The sequence below is a fragment of the Dermacentor variabilis genome, chromosome 2 (genome assembly GCF_050947875.1).
Source record: "Dermacentor variabilis isolate Ectoservices chromosome 2, ASM5094787v1, whole genome shotgun sequence".
NCBI lineage: Eukaryota > Metazoa > Arthropoda > Arachnida > Ixodida > Ixodidae > Dermacentor > Dermacentor variabilis.
Genome location: NC_134569.1, coordinates 269,430,061 through 269,446,210, shown reverse-complemented (window position 1 = coordinate 269,446,210; position 16,150 = coordinate 269,430,061). Strand labels below are relative to the sequence as shown.

Below are 16,150 nucleotides of genomic sequence, written 5' to 3'. Positions count from 1 at the left end.
TGCCTCGCCATCGTTTGGGCTACAGCGAAATTTCGCCCTTACCTATATGGCAGGCCATTCAAAGTGGTCAGCGACCATCACGCGTTGTGTTGGCTAGCTAACTTAAAGGACCCTTCAGGACGGCTGGCACGGTGGAGCCTCAGACTACAAGAATACGACATCACCGTAACATACAAGTCTGGACGAAAACACTCAGATGCTGATTGCCTATCGCGCGCCCCCATTGACCGGCCCCCGCAAGGTGACGAGGTTGACGACGCCTTCCTTGGAATAATAAGCGCGGAAGACTTCGCCGAACAGCAACGAGGAGACCCGGAGCTAAAAGCTCTAGTCGAGTATTTGGAAGGGCACACCGACGTTGTCCCTAGGGCATTTAAGCGTGGATTGTCTTCGTTCACGCTACAAAACAACCTGCTCGTGAAGAAGAACTTCTCACCAGTCCGCGCCAGCTACCTTCTTGTTGTACCGTCAGCGCTGCGTCCAGAAATACTCCACGCCCTACACGACGATCCAACCGCTGGGCACCTCGGATTCTCCCAGACGCTGTCGAGAATACAGGAAAGGTATACTGGCCGCGTCTGACCGCCCACGTCACCCATTACGTCAAGACATGCCGAGAGTGTCAGCGTCGCAAGACACCACCGACAAGGCCAGCAGGATTACTACAGCCGATCGAACCTCCTCGCCGACCATTCCAGCAGATTGGGATGGATTTGTTAGGGCCGTTTCCGATGTCAACATCCGGGAATAAGTGGATCGTCGTGGCGACGGACTATCTCACCCGCTTTGCTGAAACTAAAGCTCTACCAAAAGGCAGCGCAGCCGAAGTGGCGAAATTTTTCGTCGAGAACATCCTGCTGCGACATGGTGCCCCAGAAGTGCTCATCACCGACAGAGGAACGGCTTTTACAGCAGAGCTCGTCCAAGCGATTCTGCAGTACAGCCAGACAAGCCACAGGAGGACAACTGCCTACCATCCGCAGACGAATGGTCTCACGGAGCGCCTGAACAAGACCCTCGCCGACATGCTAGCAATGTACGTCGACGTCGAACACAAGACGTGGGACGCGGTCCTGCTGTACGTAACCTTTGCGTACAACACGGCGGTGCAAGAAACAACACAGATCACGCCATTTAAGCTGGTTTACGGCAGGAACCCGACGACGACGCTCGACGCCATGCTGCCCCACGTCACTGTTGAAGAGAATGTTGACGTCGCTAGCTATCTCCAGCGCGCCGAAGAAGCCCGACAGCTCGACCGCCTACGGATCAAGAACCAACAGAGGACCGACAGCCGACACTACAACCTCCAACGACGCTTCGTCGAGTACCAACCCGGCGACCGTGTTTGGGTTTGGACCCCGATACGCCGACGAGGACTGAGTGAGAAACTATTGCGCCGCTATTTCGGACCCTACAAGGTAATTCGACGTATTGGCGCACTGGACTATGAGGTCGTGCCAGACGGAATTTCGCATTAACAGCGGCGCCGCGCACGATCTGAAGTGGTCCACGTGGTGCGTCTGAAACCCTTTTACGCACGCTGACGAACTTCCTTATTTTGTTTTGTTGTTTTCTTCGCTACGGGTGTTTTCTTTACTTTCGTTTGTATGCAGCATCGGGTCGATGCTTTTTAAGAGGGGGGTATTGACACGGGTACTTATCTTTATCGGGCGACCACGTTTCGCCACCTAACAAATGTTATCGCACAGCGCGGGACGCGCCTGCATGCATCCGAAGTTTCTGGAAAGTTATCGATGCTTCTATCCCGTTGTCTGTTGTCGCCCAACCTTGTGCTATCAGATTTCATCGCGTGACGCGAATGGTGTAGAACTTTGTGGAAGGCACGCGGGTCCCAACGATTAGTCTGGAACATTCGACGACTGTTGTATAAAAGCCGACGCGCTTGACCCGCTGACCAGATTTCCGACGATCGCCGACTGTGTTCGGCGCTATCGTTGTGCTATAAGTGTAGCCTGTTTTGTGGGCACAGGTTCGCCCAATAAAATTTAGTTTTGTCGTTCACAGTGGTGCTACTGTGTTCTTCAACGTCACCACTACGCCACTACGTGACAATATAATTGCTATTGCAATAAAAACAGATTGGAATCATTTGTTATACCAGCTGAGGGTAGATTGCAGCTCTCTGGGTGACATATGATCACCCAGAAATTAGGTTATCCTGTCGATTGGGCTGCATTATTTAAGAACATTTTTCACTATAATAATTAGTCTCGGTGCACGTAGTGCTGCTGATGTTTTCGGCTTTACAGGAAAGGTTGTGGCACTCCCCCCCACTCTTCCGCATTCTAGTATGGCATATCTACAGAGTGTGCTTCTACTACGTGTTTCGTGCTTGTTTATTCTGTGTTTTATCATGGTTTCGAAGTGTGCTGTCATATTCCGTTATTCCATGAAAGTTCAGATTAGCCTGCTCAACAGGCTTCAAAATGAAATTTTATCTGCTCCACATCACTCCAAAATAAAATTTAGTCTGCTCCAAGCTGCTCCAATATGCAATTTTACTTGCTCTAAAAATTGCTCGAACATGACTTTGGGCAGCCCCATCTCTGAGTAAGCTTACTGGCAGGATGTATATGGCTTCTATTATACTGATATATCAACCTAACAATGGGGGAAGAAGGCATGTGCCTTTAGTTTGTAACGTTCTAAATCCACGATGATTAAAAAAAAAACACTGGTAACCTGATTTTCTTACTGCGAAAACTAAATATACTTCGACCGCATTATTCCAACTAATTGTGGAGTTCTTGTTAGCATGACTATGACAATTGCATAATCTTCGTGTAGGTCAGATACTATGCTTCCACCCCCTTGATCCACCTGAAAGCTTGTGCAGTATAAATTTGTCCAAAATATGTAAGAAAGAGCAGCATTGCATTCAGATTCGTGTGAACGAGCCCAGCCGCTTTATGTAGGCCTTTCTACTGTCAATCTGTCTTATTATGCTTCGGCTTCATTCTAAATCTCATCATATACATTATTGGAATTCGTTTATGTAAATTAAGTTTACTGCTACAGTTGCAAACATTCTCCAATTTATTGACACGTGTACATGTTTATCTTTCTCGGGTGACCACGTTTCACTGCTTAACAAATGTTATCGCACAGCGCTGGATGGGCCTGCATGTATAGGAAGTTTCTGGAATGTTATCGATGGTTCTATCCGCTGCCTGTCACCGAACCTTGTGTAATCTGATTGCATGTATGCGCGGCGCGAGTAGTGTAGAACTTTGTAGAAGACGCGCGGGTCCCAGCGATTAGTCTGGATCATTAGACTATTGATGTATAAAATCCGACACGCTTGACCCGTTGATCAAATTTTCGCCGACCGTGTTCACCGCTATCGTTATGCTAAAAGTGTAGCCTGTTTTTGTGGGCACAGGTTCACCCAATAAAAGTTAGTTTTGTACATGACCGGGGTTGTTGGAGAAGTATGGGAGAGGCCTTTGCCCTGCAGTGGGCGTAACCAGGCTGATGATGATGATGGTGATGTCTTTCACAGTATTGCTACAGTGTTCTTCAACGTCACCACCATGTGACATCTGGTGGAGGTGCTTCACATTCATGTACCGGATGCACCTGACAAGCCGTAATCCAAGCCCGGACCGCAAAGATAACACCAACATTGTCCCGGAACATCGAGCAAGCCGTCGGCTACAGCAGCTGCCCCCGGAACCTGGTCTTCTACCAGATACGACCAAGAAGACAGTCCAAGAAGATTGTCCAGAGACGACCAAGAAAACATCCCAAGGCAGCCGCAACGGCCCCAATAATTCTGCAGCAGCCCAAAGAACCACTGACGTCCCACGGTTCCACATTTGAGGACCCGGAAAGCTGGCTGGAGACGTATGACAGGGTCACTACGTTTAACAGCTGTGACAGCCACGACAACCTGCGACATGTCTATTTCGCATTGGAAGACGCCGCCAGGACGTGGTTCGAGAATCGAGAAGCCACCTTGACGACGTGGGACCTGTTCCGAAGCGGTTTCCTGCAAACATTTACAAGTGCAGTGCGAAAAGAGCGAGCCCAAGCTCTACTGGAGACCAGAGTGCAGCTGCCAAATGAGATGATCGCGATCTTAACGGAGGAAATGAGCTGTTTGTTCCGCCAACCCGGAAATGTCCGAGGAGAAGAAAGTCCGCCTACTGATGCGTGGTGTAAAGAAGGAACTTTTCGCCGGAATGATAAGCAGCCCACCGAAGACCATCGACGAGTTTCTTCGCGAGGCAACAAGCATCGAGAAGACACTGGAAATGCGGAACCGGCAATTGGACCGCCGCACTAATTCAAACTATGCCAGAGTTCAATCACTGGCCACCGACGACATGCGCGAGACTATCAGGGCAGCCGTACTAGAGGAGCTTCAGATCTTCCCTTCATCGCAACCTCAAGTGGCCTCAATCGCCGAAATCGTCAAAGAAGTTCAGCGATCGCTTGGAGTTCCCGAGGTGCAACCACAATCATCGCAGCCCCAGCCAGCACGCTCACCTGTTGCCCAGTGCAGCTACCCGAAAAAAGACAGACGTTTGGCACGCTCCTGACCACCGCTCGCTCTGCTGCCACTGCGGCGAAGCCGGCCATGTGTACCGCCGATGTCCATACCGCGACCTGGGATTGCAAGGCTTTGCCGTCAACGCACCACGCCCGAGGGAAGGTAAACGCCCTCGTGACATTGCCGACTACCTCACCGCTACTCAGTGGAGCCCTCGACGACCGTCCCGTTCGCCGTCACCAGGCCGCTACCTGTCGCCGCAGCGCCGACCATACACTGGCCCAGCCCGGGGCCGGTCAGCGAGCCCATATCCGGAAAACTAAAAGCAGCAACCAATGGAGGTGCGGTTGCTGTTCGTCGAACTGACAAAAATCGTCCGCCGCCAACGAAGACACCGAAGAGACCATCTCGACAACATAGCGACACGCCGCCGTCCCGACGAAGTCGGGAAGCTGACTACGCCGACAAAAGACGACCTGATGACGCCACATACCAGCCACAGATCAACGCGACACAGCCTTAGTAGACACAGGGGCTGATTACTCCATATTGAGTGGACACATCCGCTCAGTTGAAGAAAGTTAAAACTGCATGGGAAGGCCCTCAAATTCGGACCGCGCGAGGACACCTCATTACGCCAACTGGAATCTGAATGGCAAGAATTATCGTTCATGACCGGACTTACCCTACCACCTTTGTTATCTTCCAACAGTGTTCACAAGACGTCATTCTCGGCATGGACTTCCTGAACCAACAAAGTGCAATCATAGACCTGAAGTCGAAATCGATAACGCTGACGGAAGATCAAGCGATACCACCGTCGAGCTCTCGTAGTCGCCACGCCTTGAGTGTACTCGAAGATCAACTGAGCATCCCGCCGCGCTCCAGCATTATTATTTCCGTCAGCACCGCAACACCCGCTGACGTAGAAGGTGTCATCGAGGGCAACCAACATCTACTGCTCGACCGTGAAATTAGCGTTGCAAGAGGCATCGCTCGACTCCACGGAGGGAAAGCTAAAGTGATGCTAACCAACTTCAGCCAAGAGTTCAGGCACATCAACAAGGGCACGACAATCGCGTACATCGAGGAAATTGTGGAAACCAGCAATGCCTTTATCCTCTCGGATTCTGCCGCATCTACCCCGATGACCATAGTCCCTGAATCACACTTCGATGTAAATCCAAGTCTTCCCATGAGTAAGCAGCAGCAGATCAGAAGTCTTCTCCGACGATACAAACACTGCTTTTCGATGTCATCGATAATTCGACAAATACCAGTTGCAAAGCATCGCATAATAACCGAAGAGTGCGCTCGACCGCTCCGCCACAGCCCTTACCGAGTTTCGACATGAGAATGTGAAACTATTAGGCAACAAGTCGATGAAATGCTGTGCAACGACATTATCCAGCCGTTGAAAAGCCCATGGGCATCTTCTGTAGTCCTGGTGAAGAAAAAGGACAGAACCCTACGTTTCTGCGTCGATTATTGTCGACTGAACAAGATCACGAAGGAAAACATATAGCCCCTTCCACGGATAGAAGACGCATTGGATCAGCTCTGCAACGCTAAATACTTCTCGTCGATGGCCCTCAAGTCTGGCTACTGGCAAATAGAAGTCGACGAGAGAGATCGCGAAAAGACCGCCTTTATTATGCTAGGCGGCCTCTACGAGTTCAAGGTCATGCCATTCGGACTGTGCTCGGCGCCTGCAATGTTTCAGCGCCCGATGGACACGGTTTTAGCAGGATTGAAGTTGCAGATGTGTCTTGTTTACTTGGATGACGTCGTTGTCTTCGCCGGAAATTTCGACGATCAGCTTAGGTGGCTTGCGCCAGTGTTAGAGGTCATCAAGTCATCAGGGCTCACTCTGAAGCCGGAAAAGTGCCGCTTCGCTTACAATGAGCTTCTGTTCCTAGGCCACGTCATCAGCAAATCTGGAGTACGCCCCGACCCGCAGAAGACAGCTGCCATCGCAAAATTCCCGCAGCCAGTCGAAAAGAAGGCAGTGCGCAGATTCCTTGGCATGTGTGCCTGCTATAGGCGTTTTGTGAAGGACTTTTCACGCATTGCAGAGCCGCTAACACATCTAACCAAATGTGATGTCGAGTTCAACTGGGAAACGCCGCAGGCCGACGCATTTCAAGAACTCAAACGACGCATGCAGTCGCCGCCGGTACTTGCACACTTCGACGAGGACGCCGATACCGAAACCCACACTGACGCCAGTAGCCTAGGCCTCGGTGCCGTCCTAGTCCAGAGGAAAGACTGACTTGAACGGGTGATATCTTTTGCTAGCCGGTCACTGTCAAAAGCGGAAGGCAATTATTCTATGACTGAAAAGGAATGTCTCGCCATCATTTAGGCTACAGCAAAATTCTGCCCTTACCTCTATGGCAGGCCATTTAAAGTTGTCAGCGACCATCACGCATTGTGTTGGCTAGCTAACTTAAAGGACCCTTCAGGACAGCTGGTGCAGTAGAGCCTCAGACTGCAAGAATATGACGTCACGGTAATCTACAAGTTCGGACGAAAACACTGACGCTGACTATCACGCGCCCCCATCTATCCCCTGCCGCAAGATGACGAAGATGACGATGCCTTCCTTGGAATCATAGGGGCAGAAGACTTCACTAAATAGCAATGAGCAGACCCGGAGCTAAAAGGCCTCATCGAGTATTTGGAAGGGAGCACCGACGTTGTCCCTAGGGCATTTAAGTGTGGGTTGTCTACGTTCACACTACAAAACAACCTGCTCGTAAAGAAAAGCTTCTCACCAGTCTGCGTCAGCTACCTTCTTGTTGTATCATCAGCGCTGCATCTAGAAGTACTGCACGCCCTACACAACGATCCAACCGCTGGGCACCTCGGATTCTCCCGGACGCTGTCGTGGATACATGAAAGGTACTACTGGCCGCGTCTGACCGCCGACGTCGCCAGTTACATCAAGACATTCCGAAACTGTCAGTGATACAACACACCACCGACAAGGCCAGCAGGATAACTACAGCCGATCGAACCTCCTTGCCAACCATTCCAGCAAATCGGGATGGATTTGTTGGGACCGTTTCTGACATAAACATCCGGAAATAAATGAATTGTTGTGGCGGTGGACTATCCCACCTGCTTCGTTGAAACTAAAGCTCTACCAAAAAGCAGCACAGCCGAAGTGGCGAAATTTTTCGTCGAGATCATCCTGCTGCGACATGGTGCCCCAGAAGTCATCACCGACAGAGGAACGGCCTTTACAGCAGAGCTCACCCAAGCCATTCTGCAATAAAACCAGAGAAGCCATAGGAGGACAACTGCCTACCATCCGCCAAGGAATGGTCTCACCGAGCGCCTGAACAACACCCTCACCAACTTGCTAGCAGTGTACGTCAACGTCGACCACAAGGTGTGGGACGCAGTCCTGCCGTTTGTAACCTTCGCTTACAACACGGCGGTCTGAGAAACAACACAGATCAAGTTGGTTTACGGCAGGAACCCGACGATGACGCTTGATGCCATGCTGCCGCATGTCACCGATGAAGAGAATGTTGACGTTGCTACCTATCTCCAGCGCACTGATGAAGCTCAACAGCTCACCCGCCTACGGATCAAAAACCAGCAGCGTACCGACAGCCGACACTACAACCTCCGATGACATTTCGAGTACCAGCCCGGTGGCCGTGTTTGGGTTTGGACCCCAATACGTCGATGAGGACTCGGTGAGAAACTATTGCGACGCTATTTCGGACCCTACAAGATCATCCGACGTGTTGGCGCACTAGACTATGAGGTCGTGCCAGACAGCATTCCGCATTTACAGCGCCGCTGCGCACGATCTGAAGTGGTCCACCGGGTGCATCTTAAACCCTTTTACGCACGCTGATGACCTTCCTTAGTTTGTTGTTTCTTTGCTACGGGTGTTTTGTTTATTACTTTCGTGTCTGCAGCATTGGGTCGATGCTTTTTAAGAGGGGGGTATTGACCCGTGTACATGTTTATCTTTCCCGGGTGACCACGTTTCACCACTTAACAAATGTTATCGCACAGCGCAGGACACACCTGCATGTATAGGAAGTTTCTGGAATGTTATCGATGGTTCCATCCGGTGTCTTTTACCGAACATTGTAAAAACTGATTGCTTGTATGCGCGACGCGAATAGTGTAAAACTTTGTGGAAGACATGCGGGTCCCAGCGATTAGTCTGGAACATTCGACGATTGATGTATAAATGCCAACACGCTTGACCCGTTGATCAGATTTTCGCTGACCGCCGACCGTGTTCGCCGCAATCATTGTGCTATAAGTGTAGCTTGTTTTTGTGGGCACAGGTTCGTCCAATAAAAGTTAGTTTTGTCTTTCACAGTTTTGCTACTGTGTTCAACATCACCACCACGTGACAATATTTATAGCAAAAACTGCGAACCTGCTTCGTTAAGGTCCTTGAAAGTCCGTTTTGTAAAAAGTGTTGAAACCCATATTTTGTGAACAAAATGTAATGTCTGTTAGGATCATTTTGCTGTCGAGCAGAGGTACTGTGCAACAACCAACGATGTAGAGGCAACTAGCTTCATCATGAGCACAGAGACCACGCTCTGTGCAGGCAATTTGGACCAGTTACCGGTAGTTTTTAAATAATAAATTGCACTGTAGAAAGCTATCTTGGAAAAAATTTTCTAACTTTGACTAAGAAGTTGCCAGCCACTAAATAGAAAAATTTATCACTAAATAGACAAGGAAGGAAAATCGCAAGAATGGCAACACTGATTGGTGGCATTGGTTTTCTGGGACATTCCATTATCTGAGCTAATGAAGAGGCTAGCAGAATACAGAGTGAGGCTGAATTGATCAGTAACTTTAAGCGCAAGAACGCAAATAAGGCGAATAAGAAGCGCTCGCCCTTGTGTTTTTTCTATTCTTCGTCCCTGTTTGTTTGCGCACAATAAGTTTTAAGATGAATCTGTTCCAACTAGACCGACTCGCAGTCTTGAATAAGGAGTTTTCTGTTGGGATAATTGGTACACGATGTATAAGGAGAAAAGCAGCGCCACAAATGGGAGACGAAAAAGAGCTTTTGTCATCCCATTTTTTGTGCGGTTTTTGTTCTTAAGGCCAATCAGTTTTACAGAAGTTCATTAAGTGGAGGAAGGTTCATGAAAGGCAAAATTGTCATCCTCCCAACTGTAGTGTAAAGCTGCAAAGGACACCCTATATTGGTTATCCAAGGTAAATATACCTGGTAGCGAAGCTTCCATAGGAGCGCATACGATGGCAGTTCATTGATGGTTCATGAGACTTAACGCCATCTGTATGTGGAGGGAACACTTCAGGTGGAAGAAAAAAATAGTGTGGCACCATATCTGTTAAAAACAGAAGTGACATCATTTTGTTTTGGAAGGCGCAAAATTTGTTTTGTTGGCCTGCCTTTAGAGCTATATTGTCATGTGGTAGTGACGTTAGAGAGCACAGTAGCAGCAATACTGTGAAAGACAAAACTAGCTTTTATTGGGCGAACCTGTGCCCACAAAGACAGGCTATACTTAAAGCACAACGATAGTGGCGAACACAGCGATCGTCGAAAATCTGATCAGCTGGTCAAGCGCATCGGCTTTTATAGATCAGTCGTTGAATGTTCCAGAGTAACCGCTGGGACCCGCGTGTCTTCCACAAAGTTCTACATTATACGCGTCGCGCATACATGCATTCAGATTACACAAGTTGCCGGGAAAGACAGTGGATGGAACCATCGATAACATTCCAGAAACTTCTTTTACATGCAGGCGCGTCCTGCGCTACGCGTTAACATTTGTTAGGTGGTGAGAAGTGGTCGCCCGATAAAAGATAAAGAAATACACGTGTCTTTACCCCCCCTCTTAAAGGGCATCGTCCCGATGCTACAAATATAAGAGAGCGAAACACATAAGGACACTTATTAAACAAAAGTGACAAAACAACGAAAAGAAACAAAGTCCAAAGGGCAGTTACGTGAAGTCCCAAAGTTCATTAACGCTGATAGTACGGCTTGAGTCGCACAACGTGGACAATTTCAGGTCGTGAGCGGCGCCGCTGTGATAGCGAAATGCCGTCTGGCACGATCTCATAGTCCAGTGCGCCAATACGTCGGATGATCTTGTACGGTCCGAAATAGCGACGTAAAAGCTTCTAGCTCAGTCCTCGTTGGCTTATAGGTGTCCAAACCCAATCACGGTCACTGGGCTAGTACTTGATGAAGCTTCGTCGGAGGTTGTAGTGTCGGCTGGCGGTACGCTGCTGGTCCTTGATCTGTAGGCGGGCGAGCTGTCGGGCTTCTTCGGCGCGCAGGAGATAGGTCGCGACGTCAAGATTCTCTTCGTCGGTGACGTGCGGCAGCATGGCGTCGAGCGTCATCGTCGGGTTCCTGCCGTAGACCAGCTTGAACGGCGTGATCGGTGTTCTTTCTTGCACCGCCGTGTTGTAAGCGAATGTTACGTATGGCAGGACGGCATCCCAGGTCTTGTGTTCGACGTCGACGTACATCGCTAGCATGCCGGCGAGGGTCTTATTCAGGTGCTCTGACTGACTGACTGAAAAACTTTATTGTTTGAAGTATTTAGAGGGAGCGTATGGAGCAGTCCTTAAGGGGCCGTTCCTTATAGAAACTAGGTGGGCACCTCGTTACAGGAACCCATTGGCTGTAGCCGCGGCTCGGGCACGGCCGACCAGGGCCTTCTGGCTCGCCAGGTCGGAGCAGCCGAGCAGGGCCGCCTCCCAGTCCTCCCGGGTAGGGTTGGGTATAGGGGGAAGGTGAGGGGTTGATTGGCATGCCCACACCATGTGGAAAACATCCGAAGATTTTTCCTCACAGTGCGGGCACTTCCCTGTGCACGCAGGGTCGAAATGTTTTTGGATTGCCGGGCACAACAGTGTTTTAGTATAGAGGCGAAGGAGTAAACGCTCATCCGCCTTCGTGAGGCCCTTACAGGGCTTAGGAAAGATTGCATGGCCATATTGGTAGTGTTGGGTGATTTCCTTGAAGGTAAATACCGGATTGGGGTCGGAGTCCGCAGCGACGGGAGGCGAAGGCGATGCCCGGAGAGTGAGCGCGCGGGCAGCGGCGTCGGCCGCTTCGTTGCCCTCGAGACCCTCGTGCGCGGGAGTCCATACTATCGTGCGGGGCGCGGGGACCCCGAGATAATTGCTGCCTTGAAGTAAGCGGTACGCCAAATAGGGAATAAAGCCCCTTTCAATGTTCCTGCAGGCCCCTCGTGAGTCGCTAATAATGACCCGCGAGTCCTGATCTGCGGCGGCGAGCGCGATGGCCACCTCTTCCGCATGTGTTATGTCTTGTGCTTTGAACGTAAGGCCGTTCACCGCGGTGTTTTGGTGGACGACTGCGGCCGTAAACCAACCCCCATGGTGTGGGCCGGAGGCGTCCACGTAGAATACTCCGTGCTTGTTCCCATAGGCAGTCGGCATCTGAGTGTTTTCGTCCAGACTTGTATGTTACGGTGATGTCGTATTCTTGTAGTCTGAGGCTCCACCGTGCCAGCCGTCCTGAAGGGTCCTTTAAGTTAGCTAGCCAGCACAATGCGTGATGGTCACTGACGACTTTGAATGGCCTGCCATATAGGTAAGGGCGGAATTTCGCTGTAGCCCAAATGATTGCAAGGCATTTTTTTTCAGTCGTCGAATAATTGCCTTCCGCTTTTCACAGCGACCGGCTAGCATAAGAGATCACCCGTTCATGTCCGTCTTTCTGCTGGACTAGGACGGCACCGAGGCCTAGGCTACTGGCGTCAGTGTGGATTTCGTTATCGGTGTCTTCGTCAAAATGCGCAAGTACCGGCGGTGACTGCATGCGTCGTTTTAGTTCTTGAAATGCGTCTGCCTGCGGCGTTTGCCACTTGAACTCGACCTCAGATTTGGTTAGATGCATTAGCGGCTCAGCGTTGCGTGAGAAGTCCTTGACAAAGCAAGCGCCCGTAGTAGGCACAGATGCCAAGGAATTTTCGCACTGCCTTCTTGTCGATGGGCTACGGGAACTTTGCGATGGCAGCTGTTTTTTGCGGGTCGGGGCATACTCCGGATTTGCTGATGACGTGTCCTAGGAACGGAAGCTGATCGTAAGCGAAGCAGCACTTTTCTGGCTTCAGAGTGAGCCCTGATGATTTGATGGCCTCTAGTACTGTCGCAAGCCGCCTAAAGTGATCGTCGAAATTTCCGGCGAAGACGACAACGTATCCAAGTAAACAAGACAGGTCTGCCACTTCAATCCTGCTAAGACCGTATCCATGATGCGCTGGAACGTGGCAGGTGCCGAACACAGTCTGAATGGCATGACCTTGAACTCGTAGAGGCTGTCTGGCATGATGAAGGCAGTCTTTTCGCGATCTCTCTCGTCGACTTCTATTTGCCAGTAGCCAGACTGGCAAATTGACGAGAAGTATTTAGCGTTGCAGAGCCGATCCAATGCGTCGTCTATCCCTGGAAGGGGGTATACGTCTTTCTTCCTGATCTTGTTCAGTCAATGATAATCTACGCAGAAATGTAGGGTTCCATCCTTTTTCTTCACCAGGACAACAAGAGATGCCCACGGGCTTTTGGAGGTGTCGCGGAGCATTTCGTCGACTTGTTGCCTAATAGCTTCACGTTCTCGCGTCGAAACTCGATAAGGGCTCTGGCGGAGTGGTTGAGTGCACTCTTCGGTTATTATGCGATGCTTTGCAACTGGTGTTTGCCGAATCCTCAATGACGTCGAAAAGCAGTCCTTGTATTGTAGAAGACTTCTGAGCTCTTGCTGCTTGCTCATGCGGAGACTTGGATTTACGTCGAAGTGTGGTTCGGGAACTATGGTCGTTGGACGGAAACCTGGCTCAAAACCTTTGAAAGGATCTCGACCTTTAACAACTGGACATCTGAGGATAAGCTGCGACATGTGTAGTTCTCCTTGGAAGATGCCGCGAGGACTTGGTTCGAGAACCGGGAGTCCACCCTTGCAACATGGGATCTGTTCCGCAGTAACTTCCTGAAGACGTTCACGAGCGTTGTCCGAAAAGAAAGGGCCGAAGTTCTGCTGGAAACCCGAGGCCAACTACCCAGTGAGACCATCGCCATCTTCACAGAAGAGATGACCATCGATAACATTCTGGAAAATTCTTTTACATGCAGGCGCATCCTGCGCTATGCAATAACATTTGTTAGGTGGTGAGAAGTGGTCGCCTGATAAAGAAGTACACGTGTCATTATATTCAAATGCCCCGCAATTCAACTTGCTTGGCATTTCGAGCTTTGAGCGCCAAAAGCGATGCAGGAAAAGGCCAGCCGTATGGTTGTCGAAATCTCACCCCTGCACAGAACATACTTTCTTTGGAGGCCGACAAAAGCTTTAGGTGTAGGGTGCTGATCCTATCGCCAGATGCCAAGCCCATCGGCCAGCACAATCGCACGAAAACAACAAAACAATTATCTGGTGGTCGTAACTCGCTACTTTTGACTTGGCAGGTTAAGAAGCGATGAAGCTAAACACGTCACGAAATTCAGACAAACTTCGACAAGCAAAAAAACACAACGTGTGAGGGGGCACGTTGCGGGAACTCTTCGAGTGCACCTTTCTGCACATTTCAAGAGCTGCATATCATTGCAAGTGATAGCTGCGTCAACGCCCCCTGTAATGATGGGCGCTGAAACGAAATGTATTTATTAATAATCATAAAATGAAATAAACTTCCATGTACTTAACATGTCACGGATATATAAAATTGACCAGCAATTTTATTTTCGTTGAATGAATCTGTCTCTCGCTTGAATTAAAAAAACTTTTTTTCCCCAATGTTTGTACCCTTCAAACATAGTCGCTATTCAACCGCTGCTCCCATAACCACCCTTGCTGATGTCAGTGACAATTTGTGCTCAACCGCTTTTCGTTCAAAGCTTCGCAACCTATTTGGATCGACCTTGGGTTTTCTTTGTATTATGCCAGTGTTGTTACCACGAGAGCTTGCATTCATTGAGTGAATTCTGTTTGTGTGCATGTTTGGGCACATGACGCCATGTGTGTTTTGTTATAGCAAGCAAGTGTTTGCTGCAATTTATGAGCCTTACTTCATGTAATGGTCTGATACCTTGCTGTCAGTTGCACCACCTGTAATGTGCCCACTTTCTGTGCCTGCAGGCGCTGGGCGAGCAACGACAGTGGCCACACGCCGGCCAGCGGCCAGCGGCAGCGCACCTTCAAGAAAGTGGTCAGTCAACCTTGCAAGCACTGTTCTGAGGCTAGCGTTTTATCTAGTGTATGCTTCCGCTGAGTACCCACAAAACACGCAAGCAGCTCATCATCATCATCACCAGCCTGGTTACTCCCACTGCAGGGCAAAGGCCTCTCCCATACTTTAACTACCCTGGTCACGTGCTAATTGTGGCCATGTTGTCCCTGCAAACTTCTTAATCTCACCCGCCCACCTAACTGCCGCCCCCTGCTACGCTTCCCTTGCATTGGAATCTACTCCGTAACCCTTAATGGCCATCGGTTGTCTTCCTTCCTCATTACATGTCCTGCCCATGCCCCATTTCTTTTTCTTGATTTCAACTAAGATGTCATTAACTCGCGTTTGTTTCCTCACCCAATCTGCTCTTTTCTTATCCCTTAACGTTACGCCTATCATTCTTTCCTTAGCTCGTTGCGTTGTCCTCAATTTAAGTAGAACCCTTTTCGTAAGCCTCCAAGTTTCTGCCCCGTACATGAGTACTGGCAAGCAGCTATTTGATGTCTAAAAGATGTCTTGAACGGCTAATTCAAAAGTCTAGTAGCTGTCTTGATCAAAGCATTTTGTAGCCATGGACGTCTAGAAGTACTTCAGTAAGCCCTGCTGACGTTGCGCTAAAAGTAAGCTAATGGACAGCTTGACAAGAACAACTGAAGACTTCTTTTAGACATACTCTCAAATTTTTTTGGCAGCTGTTACAGTAACACGAGGTTTGCCCACAGTTACAATTTATTTTAAATGAGGCACGGACATCAGAAAAAAGAAAGTTTATATTGTCGGATAGAGTGACGCACAGGTAGTTTTTCCAGATGGGAACCATGAATAGTGTAGTGCAGCTAGATGGTAAATTAGTTCTTTTTACTTAGACCAATCAATTGAATGCCGCCTGTCAGAATTATTTTGCGAATAAAACATCTGGGTTTAGACCCCACTAGATTAATAGAGCAATAGATCTGTATTGTATTCTGATATCATGCCACTGTTTGCCCATTGACCTAAACAAGAACATCTCTGCATGAAACACGTCATTATTGACAAAACTTCACCCTGCTGGCTTTCCAATAAATTGAAATAGTTTCTAGCAGGGAAACATTTTGTCAGTGATGCTGCAGTTTAGGCAAAAATTACATCCTGGTTTCAGCTACAGGGGGCACAATAGCCTTACACCAGTATACAAAACAGAACGCTGTGCTGCAATGAATTCTTAAGAAATAAAGGGTAGCACACATCTACTTAGGGCAGGTAGTGACGGCGGATCCGGATCATGAGACGGAAATAATCAGAAGAATAAGAATGGGCTGGGGTGCGTTTGGCAGGCATTCTCAGGTCCTGAACAGCAGGTTGCCATTATCCCTCAAGAGAAAAGCAGGGTGTCTACCAACCGGGAAAACCGGGATTTCTC

The 16,150-nt window shown here is 49.3% G+C and overlaps 1 protein-coding gene across 7 annotated transcripts in view; it reads left to right on the top strand.

Annotated features, from left to right (window-relative positions):
- LOC142573293 (very long-chain specific acyl-CoA dehydrogenase, mitochondrial-like) overlaps positions 1-16,150 on the top strand; it is a 291,200-nt gene that overhangs the window by 28,378 nt on the left and 246,672 nt on the right. For 6 of the 7 annotated variants that reach the window (XM_075682933.1, XM_075682934.1, XM_075682932.1 and 3 more), the window contains exon 2: positions 14,658-14,727. The exons of the other annotated variant lie outside the window; for it this stretch is intronic. In XM_075682933.1, coding sequence (XP_075539048.1) covers positions 14,658-14,727 — 70 coding nt within the window. The remainder of the gene's footprint in view (positions 1-14,657; positions 14,728-16,150) is intronic. 7 annotated transcript variants of the gene reach the window in all.